The sequence below is a fragment of the Gracilinanus agilis genome, chromosome 2 (assembly GCF_016433145.1).
Source record: "Gracilinanus agilis isolate LMUSP501 chromosome 2, AgileGrace, whole genome shotgun sequence".
Taxonomy (NCBI): domain Eukaryota; kingdom Metazoa; phylum Chordata; class Mammalia; order Didelphimorphia; family Didelphidae; genus Gracilinanus; species Gracilinanus agilis.
The window spans coordinates 225926187-225939576 of NC_058131.1; the positions used below are offsets into that span (position 1 = coordinate 225926187).

The window sequence follows — 13390 nt, forward strand, 5'->3', positions numbered from 1 at the left end:
AAAATAATAAAATAGTGATAAAGCCTTAAATTTTTATGGCACTTTGCCTTTGTATCTATCACATAATTTGAGCTTATTGTCTTTTTTTGTAGATGAGGAAACTGAGACTCAGTGAAAAAATTAGAAAAGAAGGTTGTGAGCAAAATTTTAAAGCAAAGTTTGGCTTTAAATTCTAAACAATACATCATTTTTAATTGTGGAGGCAAGAGGGAATAATTAAGCTATGAATGATCAGATTTGCTCCTAAGGAAAATCAACATTGACTGCTACATGGAGGATGTATTAAAGTGGGAAGAGACTTGGGGAATGGAAGTGAATTAGGAGTTTATTTCATTAATATAGGTGAAAGGTGATGAGGATCTGAACTAAGGTTATGGCTGTGTGTGAAATCAGAAAGGGCCAGTTATGAGACAGATAAAGGTAGAAGGACAAGATCTGGCATCTTCTTAGATATGTATTATGAGAGAGAGTAAGGAATTGAGTGTGATGCCAATGTGAATCTGGAAGATGGGACTGAAGGGAGTGTCCTTGACAGAAATATAGAAGTTCAGAAGGAGGATAGATTTAGGGGTTGAAAACTGTGAGTTCCTATTTGGATATATTGCATTCGAGTCGTGTATGGGACATCCAGTTTATGATGTATAACTGGAGCTTAGAAAAAATCTGGTTATACAGATTTGGAGTAATAAGAATGGAGAAGATAAAATAATGGGAACTGATATCACTAAGTAAAAGTATATATGGAGATAGCAAAGGAGGCTGAGAAGACTTAGTCCTACAAGGAGAAAGAAAACGAAAGCCTAGAAGAGAAGGAATATTCTACAACCCTGTTGTAGAGAGTTTGGGAAGGATGAGAATTGAAGAAAAGATCATCAGAATTGTTAGTTCAGAAGTCAATGGTAATTTTGAAGAAATAATGATAAAAAATTAGAAATTCAATCCATAACTAATTATTACGTCCATACTAGTTTGGTTTATTTTGTCAAATGAACTGGTATTGCCTTGGGCCAAGACTAGAATATGTTCTGTGCTTACATAATAAAGCACTTTTGGTCTAAATGTACACTCAAACTTTCACTGCACTTAAAATTTTATAACAATACATAGGGAGAGTGGTGGTCTTCATGACATTAAAGACTCTATTAGAACTGAGTAGCCTTCTTGAGAAGGGCTTTTCCTATCACCCTTTACAAGGTGATATCACCTTTTCTATCTAGAGGGCCACCCCCTGAGAGCCTGCTCCTGTACTTCAGATAATCTGTCTAGAGCAGAAGATCTCAAAGTATGGTCCAAGAATTTCTAGATGTCTCTGAGACCTTTCCAAGGGGATTTCAGAACCAAAACTATTTTATGATATTACTAAGATATTATTTGCCCATTAAAAAAAACTCTTCTCTTTTCTAACCATGTATCAGGGCGAAGCCAGATTTCCTTTATATAGTTCGACCAAAATAACATATCCCAACAGATTGAATGCAGAGTCAGGCATGAGAATCTATCTGTCTTGTTAAACTAGACATTAAAGAGATTTGAAAAGAATATATAAATTAATGCCACTCTTCTATTTTTTGAAAATAGTTTTTTCTATAAAAATGTTATTTATATTAACATGTAATAGATTCATAATTAAATTATTAATAGATCTATATTTAGAAATGTATCAGTTTTAACTTCTAATATAGTAAATTTTGATATACATATATATCTGTATTTATAGATCATGTAAACAAAGGCTATTTGGGTATCCTCAACAATTTTTTAAAGTATAAAAGAGTACAGGCAGATAGATGTCTCAGAGTATAGAGAAAGAGCCAGGCTTAGAGACAGCAGGGCCTGGGTTCAAATTTGGTCTCAGACATTTTCTAGCTGTGTTATCCTGGGCAAGTCACTTAACTATCATTTACTAGTCTTTACTACTCTTCTGCCTTAGAACCAATACTTAGTATTGATTTTAAGACAGAAAGTAAGGGTTTAAAAAAAAAGTGAAAAAGTTCCAGGACAAAAAGCTTGAGATCTAACTGTGAATCTAGAGGGAAATACCTTATCCTCTTTGCTCTTTATCTCACTTCTGGCCTCCCACAGATTACTCTCAGTCACTTGGCTCTAATAATGAAACCCAAATTCAGTAATACCTAGTTTATATTTCTGCAAATTAATTAAAATTATAGACTATTGTCTGATTTAAAAATTAGAGTGTAGTTCTTTGGGGAAGAATGCTTTTATTCACCAAAATGGGCAATTATGTCTCAGTGGGAGAGGATGGACCTACATTTATTTTGGTTTAAGTAGAATTATTGAGTATTCAGAATCTTTTAATAAAAGTGAAATAGAAGCCTAGAGGGTGACTTGCCTTTGTATCCCCAGAACTTTACATAATTTGTTGAATACACAGGAGATGTTTAATAAATGCACATGGAATGAACAGACAAAAAATGGGGTGAAAATGTAGCTATCCTCATGAAGAAAAGGGACATTGGGGCATAGTGGCTAGACAAATAGTCTTGGAGTCCACAAGACTTGGATTAAAGATATACTGTCCATGTGAGTCAGGGTCAGTGACTTGAAACTTCTCCTTCGCCAGGCAACTTTTGAAGTCACTGAGTTTCAGAGTGGGTTTTGTTCTGCATTGGTACATTTTTTTTCTTTTCTTTTTTTTTTTTTTCTGGCAGTTCCCTATAAAATTGAAACCATAGGTCCAGGCCAAAAATTGTAGTGAAATAAAATAAATATTGTGAGTTATCCTTCCTCCATATGTGCAAGAGGGGCCTAGATCATAGTCAGGGTAGGAGTAGCTCAAGTGACAGGAGCAAGGAGAGGACCCATGAAATGAAACAGGAAAAGAGGAGCTGGAGAAATTGTATGGAGATAAGAAGATGATGAACATGATATTTTAACTATGGGGAAAAGGTAGAGTAGAAGTCTTTATTACAAGTCACAACGAAATATAAGAATTAAAGGGAGGAGTAGCTGGCAAATGAATTCTCGGCTACTTTCCCAAATCATTAGTCATCAGTTTGCAGATTTGTTCCATGGCAGGTGGCTACTCACAGGTTCAAAGTACTCTGTGGGACCACGTTTTATAATTTGCTATAATTTAAACAATGACTTACAAGTCTCTTATCAGTGTGCTTATCTTTAATAATCAACCAATAGACACAATTAGCTCAAAGCAAAAATATTTACTAATATGGCATCATAAAAACAGTATCTATAAAATATCCTCCCCATAAACCTGGGGTAAACTCTCCCATAAAGATATATGAGATCAGTGGGAAGAATGGGTGCAAACTTGGAGTGATGCATTAGGCAATAGATGTGACCAAGGAAACTTGGGTAATGCAGGGCCCTTTTTTCGTGGTAGTCTCATAAGGCTTCTCTTTGAGATATGCACCTCTGTTGCATGGATCATTCATCTGAATGCTCCAGGCTTGTTCTTCTATGTAGTTCAACTCCTGACTGCCAGGGCTTGCCTTATTTTATGATTCTCCGTTGCCATGGATCACACCCCAGAGAGCCAATTCTACTGTCTCTTAAAGCTGGCAAATTAGCTTTAAAATTTTTTTAAGACCACCAACAGGCATTGGCTATCCCTTGCCAGCCAAAGGCAAACTACTCTCCCAACTCTACCATTTCTTCACACTTCATAAAGGGATAAGAGGGGTACAAATGAATCTTACACTTTATTTCACACATTAACATCTCATTATTTCTGTCCTTTCTGTGATTTTATCACTTGGTCTGGGGGATTTGAGGAGAGGGGTGGAGAGTAACTTCACTCTCCCAATCTGAATGAGATTTCTGAATGCTTTTTAAAACACAAATCATTAATGCTTTCTGCAAGAGAGTTGTGTCCAAATCCAAATAACTAGAATTAGGCCTGATTCTTTATCATTTGGTAAAGTTATGAGTACATTAAACTTTTCTCTCTTGGCCTTGCTCTCTGTGTGCACATGAATGAGAAAAAAGGACACTCCTGGAAGAGAAGAAGAAGTGGGAGATGCTGGGATCCAGGAATACAGAGAAAGTTCTATCCTTTTTGTATGCCCTCGAGTGGGATAATTTAGCTGTACAGAGGCAGAGAGCATAAGCAAGTAACCCATCTCCTGCATCATCATTATACTCTCTTTGCCTTAGATTTTTTCCCCCAGCCCACAGGTTAGGGTTGCTCTCTGATTTTGTCTGCTGTGGTATTCATTTTTGGTGCTCAAGAGATATTTAGTATTAATAGAGATGCTTTTCATTCATCTTGGTATACACAAGAGCATGTGTGTTTTGAGGCTTTGGGAGCCCCTTGCTAAAAGGTCATCTATAAATATGGAAAGAGAGTATAAATATGGAAAGAGAGATTACTTTTATTCTTCTTTTGCATTTACTCTCTTCAGGATTACTATCTGGGCTCTTTAGATAATGGATTCTTACTGGTTATTATTTTGCTTCTTCCAAAATTAATGAGGAAATTATGGCTGCACATTTTCTCATACTGGATATCTGCAATAGAGGATTGCAGATTAAAAGGGAGAAGGGAACTTGGACAGAATCTCATCCCCCCTATTCATTTTAAAGATGAGAAATCAGAGGCCTAGAAAATTTAAGTGACTTGTCCCAGGTCTGATAGGGCAGTAATTAGGTTCTAGATTATCCAGTTCCAAATTCAGTCTTCTTTTTTTTTCTGTTCTGATGTGATCCTTGAAGACCAAGGTTGTTTTATTTTTATCTTTGTATCCTCATTACCTGATACATGGTTGGCACTTAATAAATGCTTGTTTATTCATCCTTCCTTGCAAATAGTAAATGGGTTTGCTAGACAGGTAAGTATGCTATTTAGGACCACTTTACAGAGTCAAGGCATGCTGTCTCTATATGCAGAAACCAAAGTGAACAATTGGAGCAGATGTCTGAATAATTCATGTTTTCCTCCCAATTTTCCCCCTTGAGATGGCCATATAATGTAAACATATCTCTTACTCATCTCTTGGATTTCTTTCATAGATTAGTGCCTAAATTCTTCTCTTTACGTTACATGAATAGACGCAGTATCGGAGCCAGGATCTGTCAGTGTTGTCTTTTATAAGCAGTTTATTACATGTAGTTTTGAAATTGCATAAGATCTGAAGGGGCCTTCTTGGCATTAAGTCTTGGGAATGCTGCATAAGATTGTCTTCTGTCAGCTCTGCCTTTCTCCTTGTGTTATGAGAAACCATTGGGAAATGATGCTCCAGGCTTTTGTGTTATCAATATTCCCAGAAATAGCTGAGTATTCTTAGAAAGTTATATCAGTGTTCCCATGTCCTGTTGTCTGAAAAATAACAGATCCAATGCCATGATAATCGTTTAATGGCAGTCACTAGTTATAAGAACTGTAAAGTCAAAGAGGGAAAAAGCTCTTTCAAAGTTATGAATTATCTGTACTTTGCTATGTTATTTCATTCTCTAGATTCCTTGAATCATCTCTAGCAATTCAAGTGTGTATAGTGTGTAGTGTGTTGCTGGGTGCAAGCAGGAGTCCTGAAGTTTCTCATTCTGGAAAAGGCCTTGGGTCTCTTCTAAGTAGTCTGAGTTGTGTTCTATTTCTGATAATGCACTTAAGTTTTATGGTTAGGACTTACTAGTTAACTCAACTAACTTTTCTTTTTTTCTCTAGGGGTGGGTTGAGATGACCAGAAAACAACAAGACAATATCCCACAACAGCACAGCACAGTAGATTTGGTGTTTTAGTTTTCTTACAAACTGGGTTGGATTGCTTCTTGGTAGACCCAATCAATCGTCTAAAGCAGTAGGATTGGACAACTTTCACCAATCTGGCTTGACAAATTGCCATGATGCCAGTTCACAAGACAGAATTTTTATGTGTAGCTGGCCAGTTGATCTACTTGGTGGCACCATAAAAATAATTTTTTCAGAACCATTAAGCCCTAAGTATCATCATGTAGCATTTAGTTGACATAGCTCCTATTAGGTAAGGATCATGTTGGGTTTGGCTATGTTGAATCCACAATCTGCTTTCTCCTCAGCAGCTTGGGTTTATGATTGAGAAAGATCCAACCTACAGAAAATCAAAATTTATTGAGTTTAGCTAACTTTGTCCCTAGTTATATAGACACTTCTGGACTTCAAAGATCCAAGATTTCATCAATATTAGCCCTCCAGTAGTCTTTATAAAGATTGGAGTTCTTATCCCAATTCTTTTGCACTGTCAAGTTGAGTCCCTAGAGAAAGCAAGGCTGATTACATTTCTCTTTCTGGGTTTTAGCATCCCCCTTGAATGACTAGGTCTGTTTTGCCTCATGCTATTAGCTTGAATTCCTGATCAGGTTTATTCTCTTTGATATCCATTGCCAATTTTCTCTTCAATCTTGTTTAATCAGTGCCCCCAAATAAATTCTCAGGAACAATGATACTATTGATTAGTACCCCAATATCATTTAACCAATGAACATCAATTAGCTTTAACAATGGACTTTTTACTGAGAAGACAGAGCAGGACAGAAGTTTGTACACCTCCTTCTGACCCTGGGTTCATACTCTCTCCTCTACCACTTTGCTTCTGGTGGAGAGATGGCGCAAATGTTAAAGCATTTGACACAAAGACATTACCCCACCAGTTTCATTTCTCAGTGCAATATAGATAATAGATAAACGGCTACTTTGCCTGAAGGATGCCAAATGTTTCTCTCATTTTTATTAAGTGCTGGGCTGGATCCCACAGATCACTTCTTTGGGCTACAGTTCTGCACAAGACTTGACTGGTATGGACTGCTATCTCTTTTGGCCTTCTGAAACTTACAAGGTTATTCTGACTCTAATACTCCATCACCTAAGGCATGTAAGAATACAAGAGAGGGCCAGACATGATATAGGAGCCATGTAGGTGAGAGATTTCTCCAACTAGAAGTTTAAAGCATTTTATGTTCCTAATTTGAACACAGATGGGTATAGAAAAAAGTCATGGTGACATTTTGTATGTAAACTTGGTTCTGACTTGGAAGCAGTCAAAAAACTCTCTTTGAAACACAATAGGGAGGCAAGAAATAATCATGGGAATACCTGAAGTGGAGAATAGGGTGTTCTACTACTCATATCTTGAAGAAGGTTCAACAAATGTGTATGTGCTCACCTTGACTGGGTCCTGTTACATTCCCATCATAGATGCAAACGTGTTAAAACTTAGATGATAGTATCATAAGCTGTGCTGATTAAAAGTGAATCATCTTATGGTGTGAACTTTCTGGAAAACACACTTTGCTGCACTTGGCCAGGCTGGTACTTGGAGGAGCTTTTGCCCTTTGAAGGAAGGCGAGGTCACCTTCAAGTATAATGAGTTTTGAAAGGACTTCCCAAACCAGAAAGGCTTTGAGCATGGCTCAACATCAAAGTAACAAAATATTTTCATTTACTTATAAAGCTTATTATTTTGCACAAGTTTTTATATTCATTTCAAATATATTTGGTATCTATTTTATTATTTGGTATCTATTTTGTATATACCAGATATGTACACACTGTTTCTCTTAATTGAATGTATAAGCTCCTTGTGAGCAGGAACTATATATTTTTTGTATATATATCCCCTAATGCCTCCACAGTTCTTGGTATATAGTCTCTGTTTAACCAATTCTTGCTGATTAATTTAATCGATTTGTGATATCTCTGATACAGTTATTTCCTCTTAATGGTGTAGAATGCTATATCACCATACATCAGAAAGAACACTGGTAATTCTAGAGCCAGAGAACCAACGACAAATTCTGCCTCTAATATTTATTGCCTGTGTGACCCTGGGCAACTTACTTAAACTCTCTGGGCTCCTATTTCCCCATCAGCAAAACGAGGGGATTGGACTCTTGGCATGTGATCTTATGACCGTCTCATCATGTGTGATTTGTGTTGATGTTTTTCATGGTGGGTCTGTACAACTAAATGGGAATCTTCAAATTCTTTTTATATTATGTGGATACAGTGGAGGTGAGGGGCCATCTATCTGTCAATCCTTTCCCTCATGAGGCCAATTTTATTTTCCTGTGATCATCTCTCTGATGATTTCTTCTAAGCTGCTTCTCCTGCCCAGATTTTTGCCAGTGATATGTTGCAGGAAACTTGTGCGGTGCTTCCCCCTCCCCCCCCCCCCCCGATCCTATTTACCTCTCTACTCCTTTTTGGATTATCTGTAACTTTAATTGCAATAGAACCGAAGATATAAAAGCTCAGTTACAGCAAGAATCACAAAGAAAACAGGAATATAAATGTAGCCAGACAATTCTCTAATCTCTGCAGAATTCTCTCATTTTATAGGTCATTCTAAAGCTCTGTTGTCCTCCCAATTTGAGTTTACAATTTTCTTTGAAGCCTCTTCACTTGCTGCTCAGCTGATGCCTATGACCACAGGCTCCATTTAAAGCCGTAATTATCTGCCTGTCTCCATTGGGAGGACACTTAATGGTGGGAAGAGTTCTGGACTTGGAATCAGAAGACATGGGTTTGAATTCTGGCTTGAAAAAACCTCACTGAATGCCCTTCATCAAGTTCATAATAATAGTTGATATTTTTTCCTTCTTGTCTCTCTCTCTCTCTCTCTCTCTCTCTCTCTCTCTCTCTCTCTCTCTCCCCTCCCCCACCTTCTATCTTAGAATCAAGACAGAAGAGAGTTAAGGGTTAGGCAAAGTTAAGTGACTTGCCCAGGGTGACATAGCTAGGAAGTGCCAGAGGCCAAATTTGAACCCAGGACCTCCTATCTCTAGGCCTGGCTCTCAATCTACTAAGCTACCTAGCTGCCCTCCCTCGTATTTCTTTATATAGTATTTCTTACTCTCTTTCACCCTACCTAATAGTTACCAACTTGATAATTTTACCTCGGTGATACCTTTCACATCCATCCCTTTCTATCTTCTCACATGGTTATCTTCCTACTTCAGGACCTCAGCACTGCTCTGGACATCACCACCTAATTGTTCTCTGTGCCTCTTTTTCTCCTTCTCTTTAACATTGCCATAGGATCAGAGATCTAAAGTTAGAAGGGACCTTTGGGATATTCTAGTCCCTTAACATTTTACAGATGAGGAAATTGAGACCTAGAGAGATAAAGGTATTTGCCCAAGGTCACACTTATGCAATAAGCGGCAGACGTAGGAGCTGAACTCAAGTCCTCTAAGTTCAGCATTCTTTCTACTATATAGCACATGATCTCCAGTGGCTTTAGGCTAGTACATAAATCTATTTATTTGGCATTCAGAGCTTTTTACAACCTGGCTCCAACCTACGAAATGGGCCTTTTTCCTTACACATGACAAGCCATCTCCTGTCTTCTTGCCTTTGTTCAGACTGTCCCCCATGTCTGGAATAGACTCTCCCTACCTTTACTAATAAGAATCCCTGCATTCCTTGCAAGCTCAACTGAAGTGACATCTTTTCCATGAGATCCTCCTTGATATCTATCTCTCCAACTGCCAGTACGTCTATCAATGACTTTGTATTTACTTAAATTGTGTCCATAGGAGTAGGGACTGTTTCATTTTTGTCTTTATATTTCCAATGCCTAGCACATGTTGTTATTGTTGTTGTCATTTCAGTCATGTTTGACTCTTTGTGATCTCATTTAGGATTTTTCTTGGCTAAGATACTGGAATATTTTCCCATTTCCGTCTCCAGTTTATTTTACAGATAAGGAAACTGAGGCAAACAGGATTAGGTCACTTGGGGTCACAAAGCTCCCAAGTTTTTGAGGCTAGATTTGAACCCACTTTCTGTTTTTGAAAGAAGAGTTAAGGCATTTTTATTTTGGGAGCCATAAAAAATGGGTGGCAGGCTGAATTTGGCCTGTGGTCTATAGATTGCTGGTTTCTGGTAGAAAATATTCTCCCAAAAGTCTTTGATATATCCTCCCATAAATTCATAAAGAATCCAGGAGAAAATGAGCTTGTATTTAGAGATCACAAATGTTAAAGGGGTAACACAGCTCCTGGTCATTATAAGAGCTTTCTTCCCATTTGTGGAGTATTCAAGAAGTTCTCCTTGTGCATGGCGAATGTGACCAGTTTGTCCTTGGTTCCTGAAGAATATGCTGCCTTCTGTTGCTACCTCAGGTGAATGAAGGTAAGATGTTAATGAGAAGATGGGAAGTTCAACATCCTTGAGGTCCTTCAAAGGTTGTAAGGTCTTCCTCTGGGCAAAGGAGTGGTGACAGAAGGATATCCATGCTGAGGCTGGAGCCAAGGCCATTTCTCTTTTCTCCAAGGCAGTTCATCTTCAGGAATTTACTGAAACATTGTTCTCCTGTTTGTTGAGTTACTTGCTAACCCTCCATGACTCCAGCCAACTTTCAGCTTTTAAGTAAGACCTTGAGGGTGTAAGAAAATCTTATAGCCAATCAGGTTTCCCATCTGGCTTTCATTCACTGGCTTTCAAAGACTTTCTCTAGTTATTCCTGATTGTACAATTAAGATTGAAATCATTTCACCTCCATTTCCTCATCATACTTTGTCTCAGGAAAGTACTTTGTAAGATGTGTAAAACACCACGTAAATGGGAAGTTTTAGACTGCGTGAGATCTAAAAGGGTTTGCCTTTGTGAGTTATTGTTATTTTTCTTCATTTTCCAGAAAGTGTTATTTACTTTTGTCTTTACACCGATCATTTTATCAATCTTTTGTTTACTCACATCACCTTCATTTCTGAATATATTCTCTTCTCCTTCTCTTCCACCCAAAGAGCTATCTCTTATAACTAAGAAAGGTTATTTAAAATGTTCCCCCAAACTGATCAATGCATCAATTATTCTATGCTGTGTTCCCCATCCATAGACTTCCATTTCTGTAGAGAAGGGAGGGAACATTCTTCTATCTCTTCTTTGGGGCCAAGTTTGTTCATCAGCATGCTTGACTTTCTATTTGTGGTGTTGTACTCATTTTGTTGATTGTTTTCCTGGTTGTACTTACTCCCCTTTGTAACACTTCATACAAGAATTTCCAGGCTTCTTTATTCATTCATATCCATTGTTTTTTTTATAGTGTAGTAATATTAATCTATTATGTTCAGATACCATCATTTGTTGAGCTAGTCTCCTAGTCAATGCACACCTGTTTTATTTACAGCTTTTTGTTATTACTAGCAGTTCTGCCACAGATATTTTGATATATAAAGTATCTTTTAATCTTTGAACCCTTTGAGGTCTATGCTTAGCCATGGGATCTCTGGGTCAAAAGGTATGGATGTTGGAGTTACCTTTTTAGAATAATCCTGAATTCTTTTCCAGAAGGGTATGATTTATTCATAGCTTCACCTGCAGAGTATTAATGTGCCTATCTAGGAAAGACTTTATAGGAGGGAAACTGACACAACTGAGTTACATTCTATTTATAGAGATATATATGTGTAACACACTCTGCTAATCTTTGGAGAAGACACAAAGATTTAAAAAAAATCTACCTTCCATTGGTTTGTAATCTATGAGACCCATACACAGATCTTCAGATGATAAATTATAATATAACAAATTCCTGAGAACCATCAAACATTGAGAGAGTAGAAAAAGATAGCTAACATTTATGTAGCACTTTAGGCTTTGAGAGGGACAGCTAGGTGGTACAGACGAAAGAGTACTGGGCTTGGAGTCAGGAAGACTCAGATTCTTCATCTGCAAAATGAGCTGGAGAAGGAATTGGCAAACCACTCCAGTAGCTCTGCTGAGGAAAAACTCAAATAGAGTCACAAAAAGTCAGACATGACTGAAATGACTAAATAACCATAAATTGGAACTTGAAAAACTTGTTACATATATTATCTTGTTTGATGAAAAGATTATTTCTGCATCAGGGAAGATTTCATGTAGAAAATGGCATTTGAAACTTTAGTTGCTTTGACTATTTTGGGGGGGAGGTTATTGTTTTTATGACTTATTTTTGCTTTTCTTTTTAAATTTCCCTAGGACATTCATTTATGCCTTTCTCACCAGAGGAAGTCCCTTTCCACTCACAATACTTTTTCATGCCCTTATCTTCTGTACTCTGAATGGCTTCCTCCAAGGATACTATTTAATTTACTGTGCTGAATACCCTGATGAATGGTTCACTGATGTCCGATTTACTTCAGGTAATTACAGACTTTACTACAAATCCCCTTTGTAATTCATTATTTGTCATGTGTTTTTTCTTGCTCATGGCCACTGTACACCAATAGCCCATTACCTTCTGAGTTCCCTAGCTTTTTAATTCTTAAGTGTTCCATGACACATAACCATATGACTCCAGAAGAACACAGCTGTTAAAAAGATCAGGCTCTGTTTTGAGAGAAGCTGGCCTGGAAAAAAGGACTTTCTCATTTCTCAAAATCAACCCAGCTTCTCATCTTCTCCTGGTATTCAATTATATAAATCCAAGCTATTTGCAGTATCTGTCCAAAGTATCTATCTGTCCATTCATCTCTCTCTCTCTCTCTCTCTCTATTTATCTATCTATCTCTGTCAGTCTGTCTATCTATCTATCTTTTTTAGATACACAATAGCTGCAAGTGGGGAAGTTCTATCTATAAATTTATGTAGTTATATCCATATAATAATTGTTTATATATAGATAGCTATTATAGCTATTATGTAGATATATAGATAGCTATCTCTATATTACAGAGATATCATATAGAAACATATAGATAAGAAGATAGATAGTTGTTTGTCTGTTATAGATAAATCTATAACATTTTTACATAGATTTCTCCATATATTTTGTTTTATTAATTATATCTCTAAATATATTATTGTACCCATAGATATTGTACCTATAGATATAAGGATATATCTATAGAAATATCTCTATATAACATATTATGCACATATAACATCCACATATAATTATGTATACATAAACATATGCATGTATATGTGTGCATATATACATATACATACATATATTCACACATACTTGTATGTAATACATACTCTTTCCTTTCCCTTTGTGAATCATGATTGGTTAGTGCTTTTTGAACACTCCCCTAGTTCCCTCAAAGCAGCCAATCAAAGAAATAGGTACCCCAGATTCTCCAAATGGAGAAATGTATCAGCAGCATAAGGATTGAACACTTTTGGCCTTCCCTCCCCTCTCCAACTCTTCTCTCCTCCCCTCCCCTCCACTCCCCTTCTCTTCCTCTCCTCTTCCCTCTCTTCCCCTCCCCTTCTCTTCTATTCTCCTTTCCTCTCCTCTCCTTTCCTTTGCTCTCCTTTCCTCTCCTCTCCTCCCTTCCCCTCTCCTATCTTCTCCTCCTTTCCTCTCCCTTCTCCTCTTCCCCTCTCCTTCCCTTCCTTCCTTCCTCCCATCCTCCCTCCCATCCTCCCTCCCATCCTTCCTTCCTTCCTTCCTTCCTTCCTTCCTTCCTTCCTTCCTTCCTTCCTTCCTTTCTTTCTTCCTTC

General features: G+C 37.4%; 1 protein-coding gene across 1 annotated transcript in view; it reads left to right on the forward strand.

Annotated features, from left to right (window-relative positions):
• The window catches only part of SRD5A2 (steroid 5 alpha-reductase 2), a 65740-nt gene that overhangs the window by 38421 nt on the left and 13929 nt on the right, over positions 1-13390 (forward strand). Inside the window, exon 2 of the mRNA XM_044660976.1 lies at positions 11918-12081. Coding sequence (XP_044516911.1) covers positions 11918-12081 — 164 coding nt within the window. The remainder of the gene's footprint in view (positions 1-11917; positions 12082-13390) is intronic.